The sequence below is a fragment of the Theropithecus gelada genome, chromosome 15 (genome assembly GCF_003255815.1).
Source record: "Theropithecus gelada isolate Dixy chromosome 15, Tgel_1.0, whole genome shotgun sequence".
Lineage (NCBI taxonomy): Eukaryota > Metazoa > Chordata > Mammalia > Primates > Cercopithecidae > Theropithecus > Theropithecus gelada.
In genome coordinates, this window is record NC_037683.1 from 1,228,969 (window position 1) to 1,256,538 (window position 27,570).

At 62.6% G+C, this 27,570-nt stretch overlaps 5 protein-coding genes across 7 annotated transcripts; 1 reads left to right on the plus strand and 4 right to left on the minus strand.

The window, feature by feature from the left end:
* The first annotated feature begins 1,703 nt into the window (after positions 1-1,703).
* CLIC3 (chloride intracellular channel 3) lies at positions 1,704-3,637 on the plus strand. Its single transcript, XM_025360180.1, has 6 exons — positions 1,704-1,758; positions 2,523-2,632; positions 2,713-2,838; positions 2,988-3,094; positions 3,174-3,349; positions 3,435-3,637. The coding sequence occupies exons 1-6, from the start codon at positions 1,726-1,728 to the stop codon at positions 3,591-3,593; spliced, it is 711 nt and encodes a 236-aa protein (XP_025215965.1). The 5' UTR covers positions 1,704-1,725; the 3' UTR covers positions 3,594-3,637.
* A 648-nt stretch (positions 3,638-4,285) lies between these two features.
* PAXX (PAXX, non-homologous end joining factor) lies at positions 4,286-5,870 on the minus strand. 2 transcript variants are annotated; one of them, XM_025359733.1, is made up of 7 exons: positions 5,724-5,870; positions 5,586-5,646; positions 5,301-5,350; positions 5,033-5,223; positions 4,865-4,933; positions 4,614-4,698; positions 4,286-4,508 (listed from the first exon to the last, which is right to left on the minus strand). In XM_025359733.1, the coding sequence occupies exons 1-7, from the start codon at positions 5,840-5,842 to the stop codon at positions 4,349-4,351; spliced, it is 735 nt and encodes a 244-aa protein (XP_025215518.1). In that variant the 5' UTR covers positions 5,843-5,870; the 3' UTR covers positions 4,286-4,348. The 2 variants fall into 2 exon arrangements, with proteins under 2 accessions (XP_025215518.1, XP_025215519.1); XM_025359734.1 differs by having other exon boundaries at positions 4,286-4,512.
* A 5,979-nt stretch (positions 5,871-11,849) lies between these two features.
* LCNL1 (lipocalin like 1) lies at positions 11,850-13,869 on the minus strand. Its single transcript, XM_025360452.1, is given in 3 exon segments — positions 11,850-12,739; positions 12,886-12,947; positions 13,748-13,869. Coding segments are annotated over 3 exon segments (633 nt in total). The 3' UTR covers positions 11,850-12,290.
* A 1,855-nt stretch (positions 13,870-15,724) lies between these two features.
* PTGDS (prostaglandin D2 synthase) lies at positions 15,725-19,841 on the minus strand. Of its 2 annotated transcripts, XM_025359302.1 has the most exons (7): positions 19,565-19,834; positions 18,360-18,499; positions 18,193-18,269; positions 17,433-17,549; positions 17,216-17,317; positions 16,645-16,667; positions 15,725-15,894 (listed from the first exon to the last, which is right to left on the minus strand). In XM_025359302.1, the coding sequence occupies exons 1-6, from the start codon at positions 19,676-19,678 to the stop codon at positions 16,645-16,647; spliced, it is 573 nt and encodes a 190-aa protein (XP_025215087.1). In that variant the 5' UTR covers positions 19,679-19,834; the 3' UTR covers positions 15,725-15,894. The 2 variants fall into 2 exon arrangements, 1 of the variants encoding a protein (XP_025215087.1); XR_003115921.1 differs by having other exon boundaries at positions 17,216-17,549; positions 19,565-19,841.
* A 4,990-nt stretch (positions 19,842-24,831) lies between these two features.
* Positions 24,832-27,252, minus strand: PRR31 (proline rich 31). Its single transcript, XM_025360469.1, is given in 7 exon segments — positions 24,832-24,836; positions 24,939-25,015; positions 25,465-25,543; positions 26,112-26,116; positions 26,461-26,526; positions 26,528-26,627; positions 27,022-27,252. Coding segments are annotated over 7 exon segments (438 nt in total). The 5' UTR covers positions 27,128-27,252.
* Between the last annotated feature and the right edge of the window lie 318 nt (positions 27,253-27,570).

Sequence of the window (27,570 nt, forward strand, 5' to 3'; positions counted from 1 at the left end):
TAGAGACGGGGTTTCACCGTGTTAGCCAGGATGGTCTCGATCTCCTGACCTCGTGATCCGCCCGTCTCGGCCTCCCAAAGTGCTGGGATTACAGGCTTGAGCCACCGCGCCCGGCCGGTTTGTTTCTTGAGACGGGCGTGAGGTGAACGGTCTTCCTGTATCTTGGCGTTTTCTTTTTCCTTCCGAGCCACCGGTTCACAGCCTCTGTCCGCGCCGTCGTTTCTCCTGTGGGTTTGTGAGGGTGCGTCTGTCAGTGTTGAAGACACGGGACGCCCGGGCAGCAGAGCTGGGCTGGGGGCCTGGGGCTCCTCTGTGGTTGGCCATGTGCCTGCCAGGGATGTGGGAAACCAGCGAACGGAGCTATAACCACAGTATCGAGAAAGCCAAAATATTAGGTCTTGGAATCGAGGTGGAGGCGGGATGGAGGGAAACTGAGGCTCAGGACACCAAAGGATAGGGGAGCCACGTGGTATTTCCAAGGCTCCGTGTGTCCAGGAGCCCTGACTGGCGTGGTATCCAGAGAAGTGTCAGGCTGGGCTGGCTGGGGCAGCACTGGAGTGCGGTCCGCCGGGGGCGGGCGTGGGGCCTATACCAAGGCCCTGGGGAGAAGGTGAGCAGGCGAGCAGTGCCACCTCAGCTGCCCCGTCCGGGCTGGTGAGACACCACACCGCCTGGGGGAGGTGTGGCCAGGCCAATCTTGTGGGCACCCCAGGTCTCTGGGTGGAGTCTCCCCTCGGTGTACCTCCCTGGGGCTGCCCCCCAAAGCATCAGGGCCCAGGTGGGATGGAGGCGCAGTTGGCGACCCCAAAGGGCCAGACTGAACTGTGGGTTCCAATCACACCAGGAAGCTCAGAGCAGGCTCACACCTGTGGACCAGCACCATCCCCTGGCCGCTTTCTCCCAGCCACGCAGGCTGTGACTTCTACCCCCCTCCTGCTGCTTCTTTTTAAAGGTTAAGGGGTGGGGGTAAGAAACCTGCACTGAGAGCCAGTGGGAGGGATGGGAGGTGGGGTGGAGACCTGCACTGCCGGCCAAACACCAAAGCCAGGCTGGCCTCCCCGCCCTGTTGCGGGCAGGTCTGGAATTTGAGCCCCGCCCTGAGCGGGGAGGGCCCTGCCTGACTGTTTGGTAGCTGGGAAGGGGCGGCTCCCCCAGGTGGGCCTACCACCCTTGCAATGCTCCGGTGCTGCAGATGGGGAACTGAAGCTAGGCTGGGCACCATTTCTCCTGCTCACCCACACCCACTGGTTTTCTGGGCTGGGAGCCCTGACAAGGGGTATTTGCGGAAGGCAGAGCCATAGGTCAGGTTCTGAGCTAGGTTCACGGTGGAGGTGGTCCCGACCCAGAGCCACCCCCTCCCCAGGTGACACTCCCTGCACCCTTCTGGCCTGTAGGTTCTCCCTGTGCCCCGCCCCCGGTCTCCACCCACCACGCTGGCTGCCAGCACACTCCGCACTGGGTGGGTGGATCTCTGTGTGCACCAGACTCAAGTCCAAGGCAGCCCCCCCACACCATTCCCCCACCCTGAGGTTACACCCTCAGGCTCAGATACCCCAGGGCCAGGCTGGTGTTGCTCAGGCAGCCAGCTCTGTGCGCTGGGCAGCTTCATCTGCCCGCCTAGGTGGCTCCACGGGGCGGGCCCCTTGGCCAGGGAGGGCGGGGCGCACAGGGAGACTTAAAGAGCGACCCAGGTCCCCACCCGGGCCTGACCGCGCAGCTCCCACCATGGCGGAGACCAAGCTCCAGCTGTTTGTCAAGGTGCAGGGCAGACTGAGCTGCAGGGAGGGTGTCTGGGAGGGGGTGCTCTTCTGGCTTTGCTTTCTGGGGCAGGTTGTGGGGTGGGCCTCCCCAGTAATGTCTGAGCCCCTTCCTGTGGGTGGCTAAGGGGACTCGGGCAGCCCTACAGAGGCTGAGTAAAGTGGGACCCAGAAAGTCACCCAGAGAGGGGTCCAGTGGCCCTGGTCCTGCTCCCAGCCTTGGCTCCTGGGCCCAGCCCAGTCTTCCGGAGGAGAGCCCCTTGGTGGGGAGGTACCAACCCGGCTGCCAGTGGTGGAGCTTAAGGTCAGTGTTCTAGGATTGGGGGTGCTGGGCCAGGCAGCCCCATCAGCTCTCAGGTCGGGGACTGGCGTGTGGGGGCTGGTGTGCTGCTGGCCACAGCGCCCAGTCTCGTGTGTGAATCACTCAGAAAACAGCTTGTGGGGCCTACCCCACCCCTGCAACCAGCTTTTGGGGACTGAGCCCAGGGGCCTGGCCTGTCCAGGCTCTGATAAGATTCCAGCGGCCAAGCCCGCTTCAGGCTTCAAGGCTCCCAGCAACTCTGCGTCCCTCCCCATGTCCTGGGGACCAAGTCAAGGGCCCTTACTGGGCACTTGGAAGTCGCGTCGACCAAGCTGGAGCTCTGGCGTCCCTCCAGTCCCGCTGGCAGTGGGAGGCGGGTCCCGCCCAGCCTGGTGGCAGGATGCCTGGGTCTGCTCCCAGCCCTGACCTCCCCCCAACCACCGCCCGCCACTCCACCCACCCAGGCGAGTGAGGATGGGGAGAGTGTGGGTCACTGCCCCTCCTGCCAGCGGCTCTTCATGGTCCTGCTCCTCAAGGGTGTACCCTTCACCCTTACCACAGTGGACACGCGCAGGTGAGGCGCCACCCTGGGGACCCCTGCCTGGCCTCACACACTGGTGGGCCGGCCTCCTCCCACCCTGCTGCTGCCCACAGGTCCCCGGACGTGCTGAAGGACTTCGCCCCCGGCTCGCAGCTGCCCATCCTGCTTTATGACAGCGATGCCAAGACAGACACGCTGCAGATCGAGGACTTTCTGGAGGAGACGCTGGGGCCGCCAGAGTGAGAGCCTGAGCAGGGTGGGAGGGGAAGAGGGGGCGCCCAGGGAGGACGCGCACAGGACAGAGCCCAGGAAGGCGCTGTGGGGTACTGTGGGGCCGGGACGGGGCTGCCCCCATTCTGATGGAGTCTCTCACCCCCTCATCCCGCAGCTTCCCCAGCCTGGCGCCTCGTTACAGGGAGTCCAACACCGCTGGCAACGACGTTTTCCACAAGTTCTCCGCGTTCATCAAGAACCCAGTGCCCGCGCAGGACGAAGGTGAAGCGGCGTCAGGGGGTTGGATGCCCAGGCGGGAGGGCGTCCTGGGCCAGGTCCTCACCTCGCCGCCCGCCCCTAGCCCTGTACCAGCAGCTGCTGCGCGCCCTCGCCAGGCTGGACAGCTACCTGCGCGCGCCCCTGGAGCACGAGCTGGCGCTGGAGCCGCAGCTGCGCGAGTCCCGCCGCCGCTTCCTGGACGGCGACCGGCTCACGCTGGCCGACTGTAGCCTACTGCCCAAGCTGCACATCGTCGACGTGAGCGCGGAGGGAGGGCGGGCGGGCAAGCCCGGCGCGCTGGGGGACGGCAGGTCCTCACTGCGCCCCGCGATCCTGCCCGCAGACGGTGTGCGCGCACTTCCGCCAGGCGCCCATCCCAGCGGGGCTGCGTGGCGTCCGCCGCTACCTGGACAGCGCGCTGCAGGAGAAGGAGTTCAAATACACTTGTCCGCACAGCGCCGAGATCCTGGCGGCCTACCGGCCCGCCGTGCACCCCCGCTAGCGCCCCACCCCGCGTCTGTCGCCCAATAAAGGCATCTTTGTCGGCAGTGAGGGTGTCCTGACATCTGAGGAGTCTCGTGATCACTTCCCATCCCCAAACCCCAGGGTGGGACGCTCAGCCTGAGAGCCCAGAACCACAGGGGCAGGAAAGCCGGGTGTCGGGCAGGTCCCATCCTCCATGTTAAGAAAGCGCAGACTCCAGGTCTCTTGCAACTGGTGGCCTCAGGGATCTCCAGGACCGGATTGGGCTCCCAAACCAGTCAGGCCGGGGTGGGGCGGGGTGCCCCAGGTGGATAGGGGCTGGTACATTCCTCAATCCTGTCCGGGGGCAGGCACTCCCCTCCCCGCAGGGCACTTCCACAGCATCTCAGGGTCTGCACAGGCCTTCTCCTGTGCGCATCCTCCTATACGGGGCTCCGTGCCCTGCCTGGGTGCGGCCTGGGAGGGTGGGAACAAAGTTCTAAGCCTTGGGGAGCCCTGGCCCTGCCTGGCTGGGCCCCTCTCAGCTCCTGGGCTGGCAGGGCTGGAATAGCTGGATGGTCTGAGAGTGCTCACCTCCCTCCGGCCCAGCAAGGAAGTCTCCAGGAAACTGAGATGCTGCAGCATCTGTTCACATCCTGTGGCCCCACACCCAGAGTGCAGGCCCAGGGGCATTCCCTGATCCCTTCCCAGGCCAGTGCCAGGAGTCAGAACCCCACCAGAGCCTCCAACAGAGGGAGCGGTTTATTTGACAGGGAAGGAACTCGAGGAGACGCCTTAGTCCTGGCCCAGGACAGGCAGGTGGAGGTGGTGGTGTGGGGGGGGTCTCTGATGAGGGCCTCGAAGACTGCCTGTCCCCTCACAGGCAGACTCCCCGTGGGGCCACACTTGTGCCGCACCTTCAGGTCTCATCAAAGTCCACGCCACCAGCTGGTTTCTTACTGAGAAGGAAGAGGGGTGTTACTATGGCACTGTGGTGTGGAGAAAGGGGTGGGGTCCAGGGTTGGACCCTGGGTGCAGGAAGGGGCCGGTGGGCGGGTACCTCTTGAACCCAGGGTTGATGAGCGACTCTCCTGGACACCGCCTCCTGACCCCAGGTCCAGGGCCACCTCTCTGGGGATCTGGGTCTGTGGGAAAACAGGATGGGGAGGCTCCTGAACCTGGCAGCATCCCAGCCACAACCTTCTCTGAATAGGCAGGCATTCTCTCTGGGGCATGAGGCTTATTCAGGGGAAACTGAGTTCCAGATTAAAGCGCACATCCCTACTTGAGTCACAGGTGTACATGCCTTACCTGGTAAGAAGAGCTGAGGCCCTGCAGGCCGGGGACTCTTCCTGGGGCTGGCAGCTGTCTCTTCTGCAGCTGGGGAGGAAAGCCCATGGGAACCCCACTGAGTGCCAGGAGTGGGGGCAAGAGCAGGGGACCCCAGTGAAGGTATGAGGTGCCCACCCCCAATCCTACCTGCCAGTCGCCGCTCCAGGCTCCACACGCGTTTTGCCAGGCCCAGTGTCAGCGCCTGCAGTCTGGAGGCTGCCTCTGGGCCTGGTACCTTGGAGAGGTCAAAGGCCAGTGCCGAGGGGCCCCCTGAAAGGGTCAGGGATGCTCTGTCCTCCTGCAGGGTGAGAGCCACAGCTTGCTGCTCACAGGCTACCCTGGAAGAGGAGAGGTGCTGAGAGCTGTGACAGACCCTCCTCCTCCCCACCCACCTTCCTCCCTGCTTGGGTCTCACCTGAACCGGGGGGTGATGTCCTCAGCCGCACTCAGACCAAAACGGGCTTTCTAGAGAGCACAGGTGCTTGTCACCAGCTGCCTGGAACCCGAGATCCACTGGGAGCACCCGAAACCTGCCCGACCCCAGAGCCACTTGGGACCCCTAGCCAATGTGAGGACTACAGCTACAGGGCGGGCAGAGGGTGTGAGAGCCTTCTGGGGAATCCCAGATGTCGGTCACCCCAAACACGATCTGGACTGCAGGGAGGGGTGTGGCGGCTCCCAGACCCGCCCAGTTACCCACGAGGGCCGCCAGGCTGTCCGGCGTGAAGCAGGTGCTCCAAAGCTCCGCGGCGTCGGTCACGCTGGTGGAGAGGGCCTGTCAGGCGGGGCCGCCCGCGCACTCCCCGCACCCCTATCTCCCCGCGGACCCCCCACTCACTAGAGGTTGAAGCCGCCACCGTCCCCCTCCCCGCTTCCTTCCCCTTCGCAGTAGCACACGAAGCGGGGCGGCTCGGGGCCCGGCGGCAGCGTGCAGAGCGGCGGCGACAGCGGATCCATGGCGCCCGGTGAGCGGGAACCCGGCGGGGCGGGGCTAGGGCGCCGGGAGGGGCGGTGCTCTGCGGGCCCAGGGCTCCTGCGCGGAAGAACGGCTTCCGGAGCCGGGTGCAGGCCAGTCGCGGGCTTAGGGAGCTTGCGCGGGGCGGAGTCTGACTGGGGGCGGGGTCTTTAGGTGGAGGCGGGGTTAGGGGGTTGGGTTAGGGGCGGAGCTAAAGGCACAGGCCGGGCCCGGAGGACCCGGTACCCACGCAGGCTTCAGGCGACTAGAGGCCGGGTTTAGTGCGCGGGGTGGGCCGGAGCAGGGCGTCCTCGGTCAGGGATCCAGAGGCCCTGCCCCTAGCGCTGACCTCGCCGGGCGTGGGCTTCGCGGCGGGATCCTGGGCTCTGGCCCTCGCGCCCGCGAGCAGCCCCACTCGAACCTCGCCCCCTCCCGCCCCCGCCCTGGCTCCACGTCCACCCGTGTCCGGGTTCCCTCCGTGGCGCTGCGGGCACATCCTGGAGCCCCGCCCTCCCATCGTCTTCACACACCAACGGGAAGCTTCCTAACCCTCATTGTGAGAAGTTATGGTTGGCCCGGCAAGGTGACTGACGCCTGTAATCCCAGCACTTTGGGAGGCCAAGGCGAGCAGATTGCCAGAGTTCAGGAGTTCGAGACCAGTCTGGCCAACATGGTGAAACCCGCTCTCTACTAAAAACTCATAAAAATTAGCCGGGTGTGGTGGTGCACGCCTGTGAGGCAGAGGAATTGCTTGAACCAGGGAAGTGGAGGTTGCAGTGAGCCGAGATAGCGCCACTGCACTCCAGCCTGGGTGACAGAGTGAGACTCTGTCTAAAACAAATGAAAAAAGAAGTCACAGTACAGAGCGATCCCCAGGGAAGAAGACTTGTGTGCTCTCTGTCCTGCCCATGGTATTACTCCAGCTCCTCCTACGTGCCTGTTGTCCTAGGCCTGGACATCAATCAACAGACAAGGTCTCTGACTCCCTGGAGCTTGTAGGATCCAATAGGAGAGACACCACACTCTGAGGCAGGGCCAAGCGCCAGGAGAAACTGCAGCGGGTGCTATGAGGACAGGAGGAAGAGGATGGCTCCCACCAGGGACAGGGAGATCCCACGCAGAGGCCTGGCCACATAAACAACAGTTCTGTTCAAGGCTTGGCAAGAAGGCCAGGTTGGCAGCATGGTGCTGTGGGGAGGGTCAGTGGCGTTGTAGGCTATGCTTCTGTATGGGAGTGCTCCCACAGCAAGCCTGCCTCACCTCCTCCTGCCTCCCAGTTCACTCCCAGTCCTGGCTCCTGCACCCTGGGTCTCTGCACATGCTGCTGTTTCTGCCTGGCACACCCTTTCCCCAGATTCACATGCTTCCTTCGGGTCTTTACTCAAAAGTCACTTCAGCGCGCCCTTCCCTGGTGTTGTTCTGACATTTCAGCACGCTGCCCAGCTCTCACGTCCCGCTCTCCTGCCGTTTTCTTATTTTTCACCCTTCTCATTGTAGAAAGTACACTTTGGCTTGCTTTATTCTGGCAGTTAGCCCCCTGTTATACCCTCCTGGGTTTAGACCTTTCTGTACTCCCCTCACCTTGGGCTGGACTTAATTAACAACTTGCTTCTGGCAACCAGAATAGGACAAAATTGCTCTTGAATTGCTGGGTGCGACAAGAGGCAGCCCTAAGTGGATGCCGATGGCCAGCAAGGGAGCTGGGAAGCTGACGCCCCAGCTGAGCCTTACTATGAGACCACATCATCGGCTGGCAGCTTGACCACAGCCTCCTGAAACTTTGTGCCAGAAGCCCAGAGTCCTGCCCTGCTGACACTGGGAGATAATGCACTCCTGCTGGGTTAAGCTGCTGCATTTGGGGTAACCTGTCACTCTGCAGTAAGTGACCAGTACACTTATTTATCCTGCCTATTGTCCATCACCCCAGGAGGTCCATGAGGACAGGGATTTCTGTCTGTTTTACTGCCAGTGTATCTGTCTTTTCAGCACTTACATAATGCCTGGCATGTACAGACACTGAATAAACATTGTGAATGAATGAATGAAGGGGGAGTGGCGGCTGTTGGAGGTTTAAGCAGGGGTGGATGGGAAGTGGCACGACTGACTTATGTGTGTGAAGTCCGTATTCTGTGCTGTGAGGAGAGAGGACGGGAGGCTGCAGAGGTGGGGGAGAGGGGTGGACCATGAGCTCGGAGTGGAGGTGGAGAGAGGAAGAGGCAAAGAACGATCAAGGATGGCCCCGGCATTTGGGAAGAGAGGAACGGGGAGATTCATCCCCAAGATGACTGGGGTGGGGCAGATTCGGAGAAGATTGGGGGGCCTCTACTTTGTCGTGTAAACTCTGAGATGCTGGCTGTAGTAGGCCTCAGGTATCAGGCCCTAATCCTTGGGGCCTGTGAATACTATTATTTATGGAAAAGGCTGGGCACTGCATTCCAGCCTGGGCAACGGAGTGAGATCCTGTCCCCCTCCCCCCCCAAAAAAAAGGAAAGAAAAGAAAGGGGTCTTTGCAGATGTGCCCTTGAGATGGGGCGATTATCCTGGATTACCCAGGGAGGCCTTCAGTGCCATCTCAAGGGCCTTATAAAATTGAGGCAGAGGAAGCCTTGAGACAGAAAAGAAGGCAGTGTGTGGCATGGAGGGAGGAACTGGAGCAATGCAGCCACAAGCCAAGGATTACAGGCTGCTATCAGAAGCCAGAAGAGGCCAGGCCCGGTGGCTCATGCCTGTAATCCCAGTGCTTTGGGAGGTTGGAGTGAGAGGATTGCTTAAGGCCAGGAGTTCAAGGCCAGCCTGAGCAAGACAGCAAGACCCATCTCTAAAAAGAAAACATTAGCCAGGCATAGTAATGCATGCCTGTAGTCCCAGCTACTTAGGAGGCTGAGGCAGGAGGACTGCTTGAGCCCAGGAGTTCAAGGCTTCAGTGAGCTGATTGTGCCATAGTACTCTGGCCTGGACATCAGAGCAAGCCTCTGTCTCAACAACAACCACAACAACAACAAAAGAGAAGACAAAGAAGCTAGAAGAGGCAAGGAGGGATTCTCCCCTTGAGCCCTCAGAGGGAGCACAGCCCGGTTGATACCTTGACCCTAGTAAACTGATTTTGGACTCTGGCTTCAAGCTACAAGTTTGTGATAATTTGTGGCAGCCGTAGGAACTAACACAAGACCAGAAACAAAGATTAGTTACAAAACATGACAAGAACACTGCAAAACCTTCATTTCACTAGCCTCAGGCCGGGTCTGTGTGGACCTCAGGTGTTTATTTTATGCTTTGGCTCACACCCTAGTGTCATGTCCTGTTTTGTGGCTCACATCGGGCCAGCTTCAGCTACTGGCAGCTTTTGCATTGGCTTCCACGTCCTTCTCTGCAATACTTTTTTTTTTTTTTTTTTTGAGATGGAGTTTTGCTCTTGTTGCCCAGGCTAGAGTGCAGTGGTGCTATCTCAGCTCACCACAACCTCTGTCTCCCGGGTTCAAACGATTCTCCTGCCTCAGCCTCCTGAGTATCTGGGACTACAGATGCCCACCACCACACCTGGCTAATTTTTGTATTTTGTAGTAGAGACGTGGTTTCTCCATATTGGGCAGGCTGGTCTCGAACTCCCGACCTGAGGTGATCCGCCCGCCTTGGTCTCCCAAAGTGCTGGGATTACAGGCGTGAGCCACTGCACCCGGCCGTGGGAGCAATTTTCTGTAACGCAGGATACATTAATACAGTGTATGAGATACAAGGTTAGTGGAGCTTTGCAAACAGAAGGGGAGGGACTACGAAGTCCGCACACACACACTTGGAGTTGGTGACGGAAGCAGAACAGCGGAGGGAAAGAGCTGACCTAGCACCCAAGGCATAGAGCACCTGGAAGCTGGGCCGAAAAGAGGAGCAAAAGGTACAGAGAACGACTAAGGGAGTGGGGGCCAGTCAAGGTTTGGGGTAGCAGAGGTCAAGAACCAAGGGAGGTATTTGAGCAAGACTTCAGAGACGGAAGTGAGTGGGCTGAGTGGCTCCGGGAGAAGGGCAGTCTGGGCAGGGGTGACCTGGGCAAAGGCCCTGAGACACGTAAGGTGCTGGCAGCAGGGTGGAGGGAGAGGTGTGGATGGTGGGTCAGAGGAAAGCCTAAAAGAGAAGACCTCGCTGGCCACCATCAAGACTTAGGCCTTTACTCAGTGCGATGGGACCCACTGTGGGGTGTCGAGCAGCGGGGCCTGATCTGACCCATCTTGTGAATCCATCCCCTGGGCTTCTGGGTGGAGAATGGGCTGAGCATGGGAGGCGAGGGACTCGATGCATCCAGGGCTGAACTGCAAGGCATTGGGGGCTGACCACAACTGGACCCACAGCCACCCCCAGAGGCTGCCCCACTGTGGAAGGAAGGAAAGGGCATCCCTGAGGCTGTGGAGAGCAACCTGCATTGCCCGGCTCGGAATCTTCCTGGGGATGCAGGGGGGATGCAGAGCCACTGTGCTCGGCCGAATGGTGTTTTCTGTTTTTTGTTTGTTTGTTTGTTTGTTTGTGTTTGTTTTTGTTTTTGAGACGGAGTCTCGCTCTGTCCCCAGGCTGGAGTGCAGTGGTGTGACCTCAGCTCACTGCAAGCTCTACCTCCCGGGTTCACACCATTCTCCTGCCTCAGCCACCCGAGTAGCTGGGACTACAGGCGCTCGCCACCGCGCCCGGCTAGTTTTTTGTATTTTTAGCAGAGACGGGGTTTCATCGTGTTAGTCAGGATGGTCTTGATCTCCTGACTTCATGATCTTCCTGCCTCGGTTTCCCAAAGTGCTGGGATTACAGGCATGAGCCGCTGCGCCCAGCCCAAGTGGTGTTTTTTAATAAAAAATTTTCTGAGCTGGGCCTGGTGGCTCACGCCTGTAATCCCAGCACTTTGGGAGGCCAAGGTGAGTGGATCACTTGAGGTCAGGAGTTTGAGACCAGCCTGGCCAACATGGCAAAACCCCGTCTCTACTAAGAATACAAAAATTATAGCTGGGCATGGTGGTGGTCACCTGTAATCCCAGCTACTTGGGAGGCTGAGACAGGAGAATCACTTGAACCTGGGATGTGGAGGTTGCAGTGAGCCGAGATCGCACCACTGCACTCCAGCTTGGGAGACAGAGCAAGACTCCATCTCAAAAAAAAAAAAAAAAAAAAAAAAAAAAAAAATTCTGACCAACTGAGAAGCAGAAATCACAGCATACTGCGCCCCGTAGACCCATCACCCAGATTAAACAACTATCAAAATGTTGACAAATTTGCAACCAGTATTATTACTATTTTTATTATTATTTTGCTGAACTAGGTACATTACAGCGAGTAGGCTATTTTCCTTCAAATTCTTCTAGACTTGTCTGTAAAAGACAACAGTGTCCTACATAGACGCAAGGCAGGGCAGAGTTTTATGCAGCGCCTCCTGTCCTCCTCGCCCTCCACTCTCCGTGGGCAGGCCCTGGGTCAGGGCTGGGGGTGCTTCGTTGGTCTCCGGAACAGCCAGGCCTCTGGGGAGGGGCCTGGAGCCCGGAGTCAGGGACTGGAGAACTGGGGGACCCGGAGGGGCGCCTGGGGATCCTGACACTGACTGGGGCGGCCACTTGGGACGACCCTGAAGGCTACCTCCCAGGGCGGTGTCCGCTGGAGCCTGGGGCGCGCGCTGCGTGGTGTCCGTGTCCCGCCCTCCCGGCGCCCCCAGTCTGGGGGTCTGGGTCCCTGCAGAGGTAGAAAAGTCCCAGAGCTGGGACTGGGGCCCGCCCTGAGGAACCTCCCTGACGTGGAGCCGAGGCTCGGTCCCTCCTCGGCCAACGCCTGCCCAGACAGGCAACAGGGGGTGACCCGGCCCCTTTCCCAGGGCGCCCATGTACCCGGCCGCCCCCGCCACCCCTCCCTCCCTCCAAGAAACGCACAGCGCCACAGGCACTCAGGGCGTTTATTGCGCTTGGGGCCAGGGTGTGGAGAAAGGGGCTGTTTGGGGAGGGCTGGGCGCACGGAGCAGCTGACCCCTGCAGGCACTCAGGGGCTGGACCCGCGGTTCCTCAGGCTGCTGCAGCTTGGATCCGCCCGGATGCCCCATCACCCCCGCTCTAGCCCCCAGCTGTCCCGAAGGTAGAAGGCCCCACGGTGCAGCCCACGGCCCTAGGAGGGCCCATGGTCCGCGGCTCCACGCGGCCGTGGTCTACCCACCCAGGAGAGCGGGCCCGCACACTGGTCTGCAGAGAGAGTAGGCCTGAGGCGCCCCCCTGGTGCCCCCTTCCTTGGGACCCAGGCCCCCGACCTGCCCCAACGCGATCTCCTCCTGGGAACACTGCCCTGGGCAACGTCTCACCCTCCCCCGAGCCGGACAGGCTGGGTCTGCCCCTGGCACTTCTGTCCCGAATCTGAGATCAGTGGAGTGACTAGGGCCTGGCTCTCCCAGCAGGGGTGTGACCTGGGGCCTGGCCCTCCCAGCAGGCCTGCGGGCACCGCTCACCCAACTGGGCAGCAGGACGTCCTGGCTTGGGGCCACTTGGGGCGCCAGTAGGTGCATCTTCTGGGCGCCTTCGGGAAACAGCTCCGGGGCTCGAGCTGAAGGTGAGGAGGGCGGCTGAGCGAAAGGGAAGGGGTTGGAGGGGCGAAGAGAGGGTGAGAGGGGCAGGGAGGGGTGAGAGGGGCAGGGAGGGGCCGGGACTGCGGCCACAGACACCAGGAGCCAGCGGTTCCGCCTTCCTGGTGCAGAAGGCACTGGTGCAGGCACAGGGGGACGTTCCAGACCCGAAGCTGGGGGGTGTCTGTAGACACCACAGCCCGCCCACTGTAGAGCTGCAGTCACTGGTTCTGCAGGCCCCCTTTCTGCGTCTCCAAGTACAGCAAGGCAAAGTGCTGGTAGTTGGAGAAGGCCACTCGGATGTCAGTCAGGGCCACGGCTGGAGAAGGGAGAGCCGGTGACCCCAGGCCCAGGGCACATCCCCCCAGCGTGGCACCCTTCATGCCCTGGCCCCAGGTGCCAACCCAGCAGCCCGCACAGCCCCCAGGACCCCCACCCCACAGCCCTGCCTGCCACCCCACCTTACCTAGGTTGCTGAACTGCCCCCTACAGCACCCTTGGTGAAAGTCATGTTCATTTTCTGGCACCTGCCATCGGACCTGGGGAGGAGGAGCCCCAGTCCCCTGAGTGGCCACCCCTGCCCAGCGCCCAGGCCCAGAGCCTACCTTGCTGTCTCTGAGTCCAGGGTCCCTTGTTCACCCTCACAATCGTTAGAGAACATGGGACTTTAGGATGACTTTAGAGGTGGGGACACTCCTGCTGGGGGTGGGGGATTAAGTACCTGCTCATGGGCACACAGTCTGGAATGCAGGGTCTCCAGGTCCCCCTTCCAGACACACACACACAGAAGACGCACACATACACACATGCACACACACAGACAGACACAGACACAGATACACTGACAGACACACACATACACACATGCACACACAGACACAGACACACTGACACACACATATATACACACACACACTCACATAAAAGACACACGCAGAGATAGACACAGACACTCAGAAACAGATACGCAGACACACAGACGCATACAGCGATACACACACAGAGACACACATACAGAGGTACACAGCTACACAGAAGACACACACACAGACACACACACACATGCAGAAATAGACACACCCAGAGACACAGCCACATACAGTAATACACACACACACACAGACATGCAGACACTTTTCTCAACACTGGGCCTCAGGCGGTGCTTCCTCCAGGGCCTGGGTCCCTCTGGACACCGTGTGGCTGCCATCTGGAGCTCTGCAGCACGGAGCCCTTGAGGACCCATGGTCTGACCTCCATGTGCTGGGGACACCATGGTCCCTCTGGACTTTCATCTGGCCTCATCTGAGGCTGAGTCTGATGGGCTTGTGGGGTCACTTACATGGGATATCCAAACTTGAGGGCCAGGTCACTGTTCTCCAAGGGGGTCACTAAGACCACAGGCATCTTCATGGTGTCCTTGGAGTCCAGGAAGTCCTGGTCATCTGACACCACCCCGACCATGTACCAGGTGCCCTGGAACTGCAGGGCAAGTGCAGGGAAGGCTAGAAGGCCGCCCCTGTGCCCTGGGCCTGAGCCCACCACGTTCTGTCCTGACACAGCTGCTTCCTGGCCAGGACAGGGGCTGCTGTACACACCTCCACCCTGATGCAGAACTGAGGGAGGGGGGCCTCAGCAGATGAGCAACTGGCCTCCACCAGCCCAGCACCGGCCTGTCTGCAGCTGGCACCCAGGGGGTACGGCTGGATGGGTGGGGCTGTGGCAAGGTCACAGGTCTATGTGGGGTGGGTGGGGGACAGGGAGGGGCAGGCAGCTGTAACTTGTCCCAATTTTGGGCCCTGGGGAGTGATGGGGGATGCAACCGAAAAGCTAGGATGGAGGCCTGCAGTCTTCCCCAGCCAACGCCTACGCCAGTCAGATGGAACAGGTGTGGTGGGTGGTTTCCCATGCCCCCAGCCCTGCTGAGCCTGGATCAAAGAGAGTGTGGACAGGGACCTGGGGTGCAGTGCCAAAGCTGGGAGGACTCATTGGAGACGAGGAGGAAACAGGGCTGGGCGCACCTGGCTAGCATCAAAGTTGGCCTGGATGGGGACCTGGGCCTGGCCTGGGGACACCCAGAGCAGGGCAAGGAGGGAATTGATCAGCAGAGCCCAAAGCATCGTGCAGCAAGGTGGCATGGCATCTCCTTGGGACACAAGAGCAGGATAGAGCTGAGGTGGCTCCTCTGTAGGCTTTATGCCCCCAAGGTGCCCGGGGGCAGCTGGCCTGGGACTGCACCCACTGTGACAGGCTTCTGATCGAGTTGCACGCTGCAGCACTCTGGCCTGGCTCCCTCCACCCAACCCCAGCCATGCCTTGCCTTTCCTCCGGGGTGGGGCCGGATGCCTGGCAGCTGAGGGTAGTTCTGATGGGCCTCTGGGCTAGGGGGCCTGCAGCTCACCCCATCCTGCCTCTCTGGCCTTCTGCAGCCCCTCTGGGATGTTGGATCCCCACTACCTTGAGCTCAGGCACAGCCCTAAGCTCCCTTCTCCAGGAAGGCCACCCAGAAGCTCACCCTCACCTCTGACCCTCAGAAAGGTTGATGCCTCTGCAGGGCCTGCTCAGGGGGGCCTGGTGGGCAGGTCACAGTGAGTCTTGCACATTGTGTACCTGAGAAAGGCTGCCTGGGTGGGAATCTGGGAGGGAGCAGGGTTGGGCAGGGCACCGGTGGGGCATGGTGTGCCCGTGGTGCCAGGGCTCTGGCGAGTGGACAAGGCTGTGATCTGGTGGCCCAGGTCAAAGGGCAGGGGGTGCCCAGGGAACCAGAAGGGATGTGGGGTGTCCTGTCCCCAGCCCACTCTGTCAGTCTGTCCTGATGGAGGGTGGAGACACTCTGGCATGTTTCCAACAAATGTTCCTTTTTTGTCCCCTGAAACCCTTATCTCTGCCCAATCTCAGTGTGTTAATCCCACACCTCAAGACACCCAACAGGTCCAAAGCTCCTCTGGGGCCTTAAGCCTCAGGCCTTTCCTGCTGAGGGGGTGACAGGGTGGGGTTGGGGGTGCAGGGTACCTGCCTAAGGGATTTAGATGAGTCACTGACCCCCCTCCAGCTCAGCACCAGCCTGGTGGCAGTGGCAGCTGAGGGGGTATGGCTGGACGTGTGGGGCTGTGGGGCAGGGTCACACGACTGGGCTGGGTGGGAGACAGTGAGGGATACCCCCTCCTAGCTGTTCTGACTCAAGACGCCACTGGGAGCAAACACTAGAGGGTCTGTTCCTCTGTTGACCTCAGGCTGAGGTTTTATAGAGCAGGAGGTCCAGGTGGCCAGGGCCAGGCCCAGGACTGGTGACGACGGCGCAGACAGCCAGGAGCCAACCTACAGACTTGCTTCCGGAGTTTATTCCGCAGAGCCAGGATGAAGCCCGAGGGGGCAGGGGTGCTTTGGCGGGGAGCCAGGGCAGGGGCTCGGGGAAGGAACAGAGCGGAGACATCCAGATCGCAGGGGTCACCTGGCTGGCTGCGGTCCCAGCTTCAGCTCTGGGGAGTCCTGGGGGGTGCAACCGAAAGCCGAGGATGGAGGACTGCAGTCTTCCCCAGCCCACCCCCACTCCAGTCAGATGGAGCAGGTGCAGGATAGGGGGACTTTTCTCTGTCCCCAGCCCCGCTGAGCCTCGCTGAGAGAGCAAGATCCACCGCTGGGGCTCGGATCCCCGCTGCCCCAGGGTCTACAGACTCCACCCCTCCTGGCCCCAGGATCCACGGACTCCACCCTTCCCAGCCCCAGGATCCACGGACTCCAGCTCCAGCCTAGGCCTCCCTCCTGGGGGTGGTGGGTGAATCCGCCCCGAGCCTGCTCCCCTGAGCTCTCCCACGGCATCCATGCAGCGTCCTCGGACTTCCCCTTCCATCCCCTGTTCCCTCCCATCCCATCTCCCCTACCCTGGTTTACCCCTATCCCAGGTGCCAGATGCCCTCACTGCCAGATGGCCCCTGTGGTATAGCCCCTTGGCCTTTTCTGCCTGGGGCCTCACACCTGCACCCCCCAATCATGAGCCTTCAGGGGTCAGCCCTATTCCAGCCGCTGGGACAGGTTTTCCTTCTGAGCCTTACACCTGTGCACTCGTCAATGTGGGCAGCCCCTGTGTCTCCTGCCCAGCCCTGGATGACGGCAGCCATCAGGAAGGATGGGTCTGCAGCACCAGGCTGTCCTGGGGCCCTGATCCATCGCAGAGTGGGTTGGGTGGATGTGTGTTGAATGAATGAATGAATGAATGAATGAATGAATGGAGTGGCTCACCTATTGTTCCGTCATGCACTTATCTGCCAAGAAAAAAGCCGGGGCTGTCGTCAGAATCCCAGACTTAGGCCAATTTTCCCACTGGGCTTCCTGTCCCTCTCCTAATACAGAGCTCATCTTGACTGAGCCCCCAAACTGCACAGACCCCCCTATCACCTCCCACCTCTCCCCTGGCCCCTCAAAACAAAGAAAGGGTCTTTCTTCACCTCTGCCGAGAGCAGGCTGTCCGCCCCAGAAGGCTGCGCCTGAGCGCAGTATGGTTGGTCCTCCTGTATCCCCCATAGGCACCCTCTACCCTATGCTCCCCACCAGGCTGGAGCCCCACATCCTGGGAGCTGCTGGGGCCTGGCACAGAGTGGGCGCCTGGTCTCCATGTCCCCCATGGAGGGGGCTCCTCATGAAGGGGCTGCAGGAGGGAGGTTCTGACTCAAACACTCACCCCCTCTGTCCCTGGCCCAGGCCTCGAGCAGGGCGGGGCCACCTCCTCCCCTCTGCCTCTCCCTGTCAGGAGACTGCCTGCCTGCCTCTAATCTGACCCTAATCCTCTACACATCAGATTAGGACCCCTTACCGGTTTGGGGCAGGAAGACAATGGTATCCTCTGTGAAGCCCTGGGCCTTGCAGAAGGCGGTAAATTTCTCCTTTAACTCAGCCCTGGGGGTCTGGGTTCGGCCTGGGACAGGGTGGAGACGGAGCTGGCCTCAGCGGCGGGATGGTGTGTGCCCTGCCCTGGGTCTTGGGGAGCCCCCTCTGGTCATGCCTGTGTGCAGGCAGCGGCGGGCACGTACTGTAGAGGGTGGCCATGCGGAAGTCCTCGCCGGGGCCCTTGCTGCCCTGGCTGTACAGCAGGGCATAGTGGTCATAGTCGGTCTCCACCACTGACACAGAGTAGGTGCTGCCCCAGTCTGGGAACCCAAGAAACGACCCTGTTGGGGACTCAGCCCCACAAGCCTCACCTCTGCTTCAGGGAAGGGGTGCACTTGTGGGCTGTGGGGGCACTCAGGCCCTCAGCTAGCCCGGGATGCTCCCCCACCAGGCTGCTCTCCAGTCAGTGCCCTGCTCCCACCTGCACAGCCTGTGAACTCTGTCCCTAAACCAGAATCTGGGGCAGCCAGGCTCAGAAAACCAGGATGCCTGGTGCAGCCGCAGAACCCGCTGCCAGAACCGGAAGTGAAGAGCTTTCCCTGTGGGAGCCATTCCCCAGGTGGGAGTGAGGAAGCCCCTGGGTCCTGGGGAGGAGAACTGGGAGGAGGCATGTGGAGGGGCCTTGGGGGGCTGCTTATGTGGGGAAAGCTCCAGAGGGCAGGGGAGGGGCCTGGCAAGACACTGGTGGGCTCCAGAGAGGATCCAAACCCCTGGAGGAACGGTCTCTCTGTCCCCAACACTTGTGTATGGGCAGTCATGCCCATGCCTGGCCTTGGCCTCTGACGCTGGTGGGGCAGCCATCACCCCCCACCCCATGGATCTCCGCGGCAGGGGGCTGGCCCAGAGTCGCCCGCATGTGTCGCCCCCAGGCTGGGCTCAGGAGCTGGTGGAGGCCCCACTCACGGGGACTCCGGTAGCTGTAGGAGCCGAGGGACCCTGCGGGCTGCAGCAGCATGGTTCGGGTCTCACACTGGTTTTTCCTGTAGGTGGGTGACCTCGGGGTCAGGGGTTAGGCCCGAGGGTGCTCCTGGACCTCTCCGTCCCAGCAGCCCACCTGCCCGCTGTCCCACCTGAGGAAGGTGGAGGTCAGGTTGAAGCCACCATCCGCGGCAGGGGCCACCACCGACTTGCACATGGACAGCGCCGCCTTCTTCTCCTGGAGCCAGCTCGAGTTGGAGGCGAGGCCCGCGCTGAACCAGCGCCCCAGGAACTGCGGCGAGCGACCCCCAACCGCGTCGGCCAGGACCCTCCTGACCCACTGGTGCCGACCCGTGGAGGCGCCTCTGCCCCTCCCGCTCCAGTCTCCAACCCCGCCCCGCCCCCACGCTCAATCACGCCCCGCCCCAGGAACTGGCCCCGCCCCAGGAGCTGACCCCGCCTCTCACGTCCCCGCCCCAGGGGCTGACCTCGCCCCTCGCGCCCCTCACGACCCCGCCTCAGAGGCTGGCCCCGCCCTTCACGTCCCCGCCCCGGGAGCTGACCACGCCCCTCACGCCCCTTGTACCGCCCCATGAGGTGGCCCCGCCCCTCACGCCTCCGCCCCAGAAGCTGGCCACGCCCCTGGCACCGAGCACGCCGTCTGGCCACGCCCCTCCCGAGGACCGTCCCTCACCCTCACACACCGCCCACCAGCCAGCTCGGGCCCCTCCGCCCCCAGTCCCGATTCTGTGCCCCTGGCGGAGCGCCCGGCCCATACAGCGGGCGGCTGAGGACGTCGCATTCCTGACGGGGGTCGGGGCGGGTCTTCCGCTCCGCTCCGCGGACCGCTGGGAGTCTCCTCGACGCCGAGGAGGGGCGCGCGGCCGGTGAACCCGAGCTCTGGCGCGTCCCCGCGCAGCTCCCGGGCGAGAGCGCGCGTCGCTGGCTGGCTGTGCGGTGCGCGTCCCCCCGACCCCCCACCGCGCACGGCGTTTTTGGCGCCATCCCCGTGCCCCACCCGCCCGTGTCCTGGCACCCAGGTGTGGAACGTGCGCTCGTGTGTCCTCTGGGGGTCGCGTGCCCGTAGGAGTGGCCGTGTTTGGATGGCGTGGGAGCGTGTGTGGCCCGGTGTCTGCGTGACCCATCAGGGGAGACGGGACGTGGTGCCCAGGGAGGGCCTCTCGCGGTCAGTCTCCTGGGGCAGCTACCCAGCCTCCTTCCTGCACGCCCGTTCAGTCCTTGGCCGGCACTGCCTGGCACTGCGGGACGTCGCTCGCTCCTCCCGGGGAGAAGACCCAGCCGGAAAGTGCCCTTCCCCTGCCCTTCCCCTTGGGGATGGCTCAGGGAAGCCCCTCACCTTGTCCGGCTGGAAGTCGGGCTGCACGGAGACCTGGGCCTCGGGTGCTGCCTGTAGGCCGCCCAGCAGCCCGAGCAGGACCAGTCCCATCCACAGCGTGTGATGAGTAGCCATTCTCCTGCCGCAGAGCAGGTGTCCGGGGCCTGGTGCCAGTGGTGTGGGAGAGCGAGGGAGGTGTGCGGAAGGTGTGCAGGAGGAGCGGAGGGCACTGAGGAGACCCCTATTTATGGGCCAGGCTTGGCCTCCACCCAGGGCCCGAGGACAGCCCACTGAAGACTCGTGATGCTGGGGGATGGGGTGGCCGGGCACAGCTGCAGCTTCATCCCCCACAGGGCGCTTATGCAAGAGGCCTGGGCCTGCTGCCCCGGCTGAGGCAGTGTGGGGTGAGGCAGAGGCCCCTGCCCACTGGTCCCAGAGAGAGCTGGCAGGGACCTTGCCCACCCTCCTCCTGCTGGCAGGGCGCACCAACCCAACGGCCCTGATAGGGCAGAGGCTGTGTTTCTCAGCCATGCCCGCCTCCGAGGCCTCTGGTCTCTTCCCACTGGGGGCCAGGACCCACATCTCGCAGCCCCTACCATCATTCCCTTTCCGAGCCCTGCCACCCCAGAAGGGGACACAAAGCCCCACTTCCACCCTGAGAAGCCCAGCAAGTGAAGCGTTGATGAGAAGCTCAGGCCAAGGTAGAGAAACTTGATCTGCCCTGCAGGGTCCTGAGGGCCAGGTGTGCTGGGCACGACTTCCCCCATGGCCGGCTGTTGGGGCTCTGATAGTGACCCCTGGGCACCCATTTCAGCCTGGGGCACCTTTGGGCTTGCGCACAGGCCCTATCCACTTGCCAGAGGCCCCACCTTCTCCCAGCAATCTCCCCACCCCGAGTCTGACCCCCACCGAGTCTGGTCCTCCCCACTCCGAGTCTGGTCCAGACTCGGGAGCACCCCATGGGGCTGTCCTGTTACCCCAGTGCTGCACCCAGCTCCTTGGGCCCCTCCAACTCGTTGACCCTGGCTGGGGCCCTGTCACAGGCCGTCACAGGCAGGCACATGCGGTGGGCCCTGTCTGGATTCTGTTGGGACTGAGCTTCCCTGGCAGGCGTGGTGGGTGAGCGCTGCCGCTGGTCTGAAGGTGGGCCGGGGTGGGGAGCTGGGAAATGTACGTGAGAGCAGGAGTGAGTGGGATGAGGTGGGGTGGTGAGCTTCTAGGGGGCCGCTGGCGACCACTAGGGGCTGGAGCCTGTCTTCTTCCTGGATTCTGTGGCCCATCCCTTGCTGGGGGCTCATGAGCCCTGGGAGTGGGCTGGCATGGACTGCTTCCTTGTTCCCCCTTCCCAATGCCTGGGGGTCAAGGAGCCCAGACTGGGGGAGGCGCATGCCTATGTAGCAGCAGCGGCTAGTGGGCAGCACTGGTGTCAGGGCTGGTGGGGGTGGCCGGGCAGCATCCCAGGGAGAGGCCAAGGTGAGGGAGTGAGTCCCAGGGAGCCGGGAGGCACCGGAGAGGCGGGGGAAAGAGGGCAAAAGTGCAGGGGGGCCAAGGTAGCCCTGAGAACCCACTCCTCCACCCAGGCCTCCCATCAGCCCCTGCCCGGAGCAGTGGTGTGCTGCTGGCTCAGATGCCATCTGTGCCCTAGGTTGAGAGGGAGGGTCTGTTGGAACAGATAGGGGTGGGGTGCCTAAACCCAGGACCCTGCATGGCCCCCAGGCCTGACTCAGCTACAGAGCTGGGGGCTCCCATCAGGACAAGGGAGGGGCAGGAAGAGAGTTGTGGCTGTGACATCGTCACAAGACTGGCCTCCTGCCCGCTGCCAGCTGAGTCCAGACTGTCATTCCACCCTGGTGGGGCTGGTGGCTCACCCACTGGCCTGGCTGGAGGTCCCAACCCGGACCAGGCCAGTCCAGGACGAGAGCGCCTCCCAGTGGTAAGCAAGCCCTGGGGCGTGGTGGCAGGTGGCCCAGGGCAGGGAGACCCGGGACACGTGGCTCTGGGTCTGAATGGCTTCCGTCAGGGCAGGCCTGGGTCACCTGCCAGGGAGGGACTCTGAAGCCTAATGGGGCAAGGTCTTCCCATAGCCAAAGGGGTTCCCAGGGATCTCAGGTGTCCAACCCTCAAACCCGGTGCCTAGAACAGGGACCAAGCCCCTCCTCTTCCTCATTTTCTAGTGGGCAGCAGAAGGCCCGGCAGGTCCCATGTCCCTTCTCCCTGACCAGTTGTTACTGAGACCATGTGGTCATTGGCACCTGGGGAGCTGGAAGAGCTGACAAACTCATGCTTCGGTTCAGGAACCGACTCCTCAGTCCCTGTGGTCAAGATGGCCAGCGGGAGGTCAGGGACACTCCCCAGACACGGTTGAGTGAGGACCAGTGAGTGGAAGCCGCCCACGAGCCCTGATTCATGGGCGCACCTGGGCTCACCCGAGGGCCGGAGATTCGTCTCTCACCACATCCAGGAAGGGCAGGGCAGTTGCCAGCTCCTGGTGAACACACGCCGGGTTTCTCCCTCCTCCTCCCACTAGGATTGTGCGAGGTGGACAGGGGCAGAAGGGGCCTTCACGGAGCTTCTTGCAGCTTGGGCAGGGACAAGGACCCCCCTGCTGCACACTCTCTGTGTCCTTCCCTTTGCTCTGAGCTTGGCTGCCAGGCAGGACCTTGGTGGAGCCTGGGGGAGGGCTGGGCAGGAAGGAGGCTGGCCGCCCCACCCCGCTGCTCTGGGAACCAGTTGCTTTGAGTCACAGAATGCAGGGACTTGGCCTCCACCCTAAGAGTCACGAAGGCCATCCCCCTGCCTGCGGCCCGGGCAGGTCAGAGACAAGACTGGTGGCCTGGGCCTGGGCTCCCAGAACTGACCCCAACCTTCTCCTGGAGGGAAGCTATGTCTGCCCTGGGGCCCTGGTCAGCATCCTCTGGGGGCAGTGGTGCCCCTATCCAGCGTCCCCACCAATGGTTTGCCCTCGAGGGCCGAGGCTGACCCAGTGACTGGTGGGACCTGAGCTCGACTGGGTGTCCACCAGCCTCGAATAAACTCATGGGAACCTCGTGAGCCCCACCCACCTGTGGCCGGGGATCAGCTCCCCCAGCCTGGGATTGGGGAAGGGCAGCCTCTACACTCCACCTCTCAGAGGTACCCAAGCCTCCCGGCCCCAGAGGCTCACTCCTGCCAGAGCTGCCCCACTAAGGATCTTCTGTAGGGGAGGGCAGTGCCCAGGGTCACTGAGACTCTGTGTGGAGTGTTCTGAACAAGTCGGGCAGAAGATCCAGGCCCAGCCCTGACCGGGGGTAGGCATGGAGGTGGGGAGCAGCCTCTGGAATCGGGTCTCCACTTGTGCCCTGCAGGAGCCAGCCCTTTGTGCTGAATGGTCCTTCTGGCTTCTGGTCTCTGTGGGGAGCGGTGCCCAGCCTGGTGCATTGTAGCCGGGGAGACAAGGGCTGGGTGCAGTGAGGGCAGCCCAGCTCAGAGCTCCTCTAGGGGCAAGAAATTCTCCCCCAGGCCTCCCTGTGTCAAGGGAGCTGCTCTGTGACTGAAGGGGGCCTGAGTGGACGGGCCACGTGGGACCGCCCCTCCTCAGGGCATCTCTGAGCTGCTCAAAGCATGGGGACCACTCTTCACCCAGCCCGCCTCTGTGTTCTTGGCTGTTAGGGTGTTTACTGACATTGGGAACGGCCACCTCTTCACTCACCCTTTCTGGCTGCCTCTGGCCGCCTCTCCCAGCACCACCCTGGAGGTCAGGCTTCCCCAGCAGCCGGGGATGGGGCAGAGGACAGGGGAGCCGGGGACAAGCCAGAGGACAGGGGAGCAGGTGTGTCCCTGGGACTTGAGACTCGTATGTGCGTTGCTGGCCATGAGGTCCAAAGACAGTTATGGCCAAGCTGCAGCCAATTTTGCTACTTTGGAGCCAGGGCTGGGTTGGCTGTCTCTGGGGGACAAAGGGCAATTTGGGGGTGCTGCAGCGATCTGTCCAATGTGGGGCTCCAGCAGGCTTGGCAGAGGCTGCTGCATCCCAAAGGCAGCAGGGCCGTGAGGAGGGGGTGGCCTAACCCCCGACACCACACCCACACCCCCAGCCTCGAGACGCTCGGCTCCAGGATCCCGGTGCTGTGAGCGGTGCTGTGGACCTCTGAGGCCCCGTCTGACTTCAGGAGCGCCCAGCTAGGTCATGGAAGGTCAGAGCTAAAGTGTCCCCACCTTGCCCATTTAGGGGCTGGGCGGGAGCTCCCCAGGCCAGCGGGGTCTGGGCAGGGGCCAAGCCTGGGAGGGCCTTGCCTAAGGACCCCTGGGTCATTGTAGCACCAGGCTGGGCACCGCTCCCCACAGAGGCCAGAAGCCAGAAGGACCATTCAGCACAAGGGGCTGGCTCCTGCAGGGCACAGGTGGAGACCCGGTTCCAGAGGCTGCTCCCCACCTCCGTGCCTACCCCCGGTCAGGGCTGGGCCTGGATCTTCAGGGTCTCCTAGCTCCCATCTGGGGAACGTGGGGTGGCCACAGGGAGCCTGGGCCCATACCCGTGAGATGGGGGCTCCTGCCTCTCACTGTGGGGTTCCTTCGAGGCAACCCAGGAGGACAGAGCCACAGCTCTGAGAAGAGCGAGCGGTGAGGGAAGTGCTCCTAGCAGGGGCAGGGGGTGCCAGGTGCTGTGGAGCTTGGCAGGGCCCCTCAGTCACAGGCCTCCATGGCCTCTGGTCACCCCATGGTCCCAGCCCCCCAGCCTAGGGCAGTTTCTGCTGGGCACCATGGAGGGTGGCCTGTGTTTGAGGATGAATCTGGCTCTGTTCACCTGAGAGTGTGGGACAGGCCAGGAGAGCACCCAGCTGGGAGGGAGGCAGCCGCTGGGATCCATGAGGCCCTCCTTCCTCCCGGCCCTGGCACCCGCTCTGCCCCTCTCTCCCCCGCAGGTCTCTTCGTCTCCATTCTCTCACTGCAGCCCGTCCGCGATTCTCTGCCTGGGCCTGCCACACTCTGTCCTGAGGACAGTGGAGCCTGGCCCGGCCCTTGGCGACCCCACCCTCACCGCCAGTCCCAGCCTTGCTGGTGCCCCCTTCCCGTGGGAGGCTCAACCACACCTGCCCCTACCACCCCATCAGAAATAAACAGTCTGTGCCAGGAGGAGCCGGATCCAACTGTCCTTGAGCACGGGGTGACTGTGGGTGGGCAGGGCCGCCAGGAGCAGCCCAGGTTCCAAGCCCAGTCTGGGGCAGGAAGGGAATGTGGTCAAGGCTGATGCCCAGGATCTGGTCAAATTTGATAAATTTCTCCCTCAGGTAGAAATCCAGCTCCTTCCCCTACCCTGTGCCAAGAAGGGGGGTGAGCCCTGGGGAGAACCCTCCCTCCCCAGCCCAGCCCTCAGGGGGTCCTGGGTGGCCCCTTCCCACCGTGCTCAGGGCCTCACCAAGCAGCTTGGCCTGGGTCCCTTCTCCTGGCGCCTGGTCTCGGCGTAGCCTCCATCTTGTCATTTTCCAGCCCCACCTCTGCAGGGAGCAGGTGAGGGTCAGGACCCTACTGCTGGGGACAGGCTGCTGACCGTGCCCCCTCTGGAGCCACACCAAGACCTTCCCTGGAGTGTCCTTTTTAATTTATTTATGTTTTTAGGGTCAGGGTCTTGCTCTGTCACCCAGGCTGGAGTGCAATGGCACGATCACAGCTCAATGCAGCCTCCTGGGCCCAAGCAATCCTTCCTCCTCAGCCTCCCAAGTAGCTGGGACTACAGGCATGCACCGCCACACCCAGCTCATTTTTCTATTTTACTTTTGTAGAGACAGGGTCTCACTCTGTTGCCCAGGCTGGTCTCGAACTCTTGACCCCAGTTGATCCTCCTGCCTCGGCCTCCCTAAGTGCTGGGATTACAGATGTGGAGTGTCCTTAACTTGGGGGCAGTTCTGGGCCTTTCTTGGGGTGTCAGGCAGGGAAGACTCAGCCTCCTGACCTCTAAGGGGGTTCTGATCTGGCTGCTTCTCAGGGACAGGGGTCCTGGCCCAGCATTCGCAGAGTGGGTCCCTGTGGGAGGGGAGGTTGTGGTGGGGAGAGGCTGGGGCGAAGGCTTTGGGGAGGGGCAGGTTGGGTGAGCTGGGGGGGGGAGGCTTCCTGGCCTCCTGGAGGGTCCTGCTCCCCACTCTTCCTGAGGCTGCTCTTCCTGGCAGCCTGCCTGTCCCCACCCCTGACCATGTCCCTGCCCGTGGGAATTCTCACTGCATGTGTGGAATTGGGGCATCCCAGCCACAGTCACCGTGTCCCTTGGCCCTGCACCCTGCCCTGATCTTCCCCTGCCCCTGGGTCTCAGGACAGGCTCCTCCTCCAAACTGCAGGCCCCGGGAGAGGAGCAGGAGCCCTACAGCTGTGCTGAGGGTGTGGGTGAGCTCCCTCAAGGCAGGCGCTGCCTCCTTCTGCCCACGGGGACCGCCCACGGGGTCTGCCCACCTGCCTGTCTGTATGAGGGGTCTCCACCCCAAGCCCTCCATCTCCCCTCCCCGGGCAGTCCCATCACCTGGCAGGGGCTGTTGGCACCGAGCTTCAGCTGAGCAGGCTGGACGTGACCATGGCTGCCACCAACATCCTGAATTGGGACCTGCGCTCCGGCCTGAAGGTGTTGACTGCCAGCCCCAGGACGCACCACTCCCCCAGAACTGCAGGGACTGGCGGTGGGCAGGGCCAGGACCCCCTCCCCAGGCAAGGGTCCCAGGCTGGGCTGGTACCTGTGACTCTGGCAGGAGCCTGGATCTGACAGGGATGGGTGACCCTGGCCAGGGGGTGGGCAGCCTTCTGGAGCCTCAGTTTCTCCACTTGCACAGAGGGCGTGAGCTCTTCCCACCTGGCAGGGTTCTCCAGGGCCGTGGGGGCCATGCGCACTGTGGCAGTCAGGCCCATTGGCCCAGCTGCACCCTCCTTCCTCCTTCCCCATCCTGGAGGCCACTCACCCGCTGCTTCCTGAGGCTGGAGACAGATCTTGTGGAAAGGCACGTTCAGGCCCCTCTGGGGGCCCTTGCTGTGGCTGGAGTGTCCCCAGCAGGGTGAGGCCCACCCACAGGGGTCCCAGGGCTCCCCACGGGGCTGCAGGGGGCAGGACTCCTGGGCTGCAGCAGGCCTGGCAAGGGGGGAGGAAGGGGGTAGGGAAGGGGGTGGGTGAGGGTCTGGGCTGGGACCCCCTAGTAATGAGGTCCCCTGCTGGCCCGCACCCCAGGACAAGCAACCTCTTTTCTCCAAGTGCAGGAAGGGTGCTCCTCTCCCTCCTCAGCAGGGGGGCTAAGGGGAGAGGCCGGGCAGAGGGAGGTTGGGCTGGGGAGGTAGGGGGCCCTCCTGGGACTCGGCCCAGCAAAGGTTGAGGAGCATGCGTTCCACTGGCGCTCACCGTTCCCTGGTCTCAACCTTCGGAGGGTGGAAATGTGGGCTGGGGATGGGCACCCGCAGAGACCACCAGCTCCCAGGGAGGTCCCAGGCCTCACCTCTGATTCCCAAAGCCCGGGTCCCTGCCCTCGTACGCCTACATCCATCCTCAGAGCTGTTGCCCCGAAGGCTCCTGGCCAGCCCTGGGTCTGGGTGTGATGGCGGAAGACACCGTGCGAGGGTCCACTGTGTGCCCAGCATGGGTGGCCTCCCTGGAGCCTCCCCGCCTTGTCCTGCCCTGAGGCATCAGCAGGATCAGGCCAAGCTGTTCCCTGACCTGGGACAGGCTGCAGAGGGGAGCTCTGGTGGTGGGTGGGACGGAATGTGTCTGTGCTGAGGCTGCTGGCACCCACCCTGCTCTGCCCACAGGTCTAGTCTGGGCCAGGACCTCCCTCATGCAGCCCCACCCCCGTCCTCCAAGCCTCCTCTCTCACAGGCACAGCAGGTCTTGGCCCCACTCCCCCAGGGCCCCCAGCCCACCTGCCTCCCCTCGACTGCTGCTGTGTGGGGCAGCTGTGGACTTCTTACCACCCTGGTCCTGTAATGAGGCCCCTGGGGATGGCTGACCCTGGGAGGCCACTGCTGACCTAGGCTGGGGCTTCCCCAGAGGAACTTGGCCTTGGCCTTGGCCTGGCCACAGCCCA

Excerpts from the sequence above, each read along its gene's own strand:
- PAXX (XM_025359733.1), bottom strand. The coding sequence starts at position 5,842 with ATGGATCCGCTGTCGCCGCCGCTCTGCACGCTGCCGCCGGGCCCCGAG. Across the intron at positions 4,934-5,032 it reads CCTGGAGCGGCGACTGGCAG|CTGCAGAAGAGACAGCTGCC; the intron begins GTAGGATTGGGG and ends TTTCCTCCCCAG. Across the intron at positions 4,509-4,613 it reads ATCAACCCTGGGTTCAAGAG|AAACCAGCTGGTGGCGTGGA; the intron begins GTACCCGCCCAC and ends CTTCTCAGTAAG.
- CLIC3 (XM_025360180.1), top strand. The coding sequence starts at position 1,726 with ATGGCGGAGACCAAGCTCCAGCTGTTTGTCAAG. Across the intron at positions 2,633-2,712 it reads ACCACAGTGGACACGCGCAG|GTCCCCGGACGTGCTGAAGG; the intron begins GTGAGGCGCCAC and ends TGCTGCCCACAG. Across the intron at positions 2,839-2,987 it reads GAGACGCTGGGGCCGCCAGA|CTTCCCCAGCCTGGCGCCTC; the intron begins GTGAGAGCCTGA and ends CTCATCCCGCAG.
- PTGDS (XM_025359302.1), bottom strand. The coding sequence starts at position 19,678 with ATGGCTACTCATCACACGCTGTGGATGGGACTGGTCCTGCTCGGGCTG. Across the intron at positions 18,500-19,564 it reads CCGACTTCCAGCCGGACAAG|TTCCTGGGGCGCTGGTTCAG; the intron begins GTGAGGGGCTTC and ends CGCTCGCCGCAG. Across the intron at positions 16,668-17,215 it reads TGTCTTCCTGCCCCAAACCG|ATAAGTGCATGACGGAACAA; the intron begins GTAAGGGGTCCT and ends TTTTCTTGGCAG.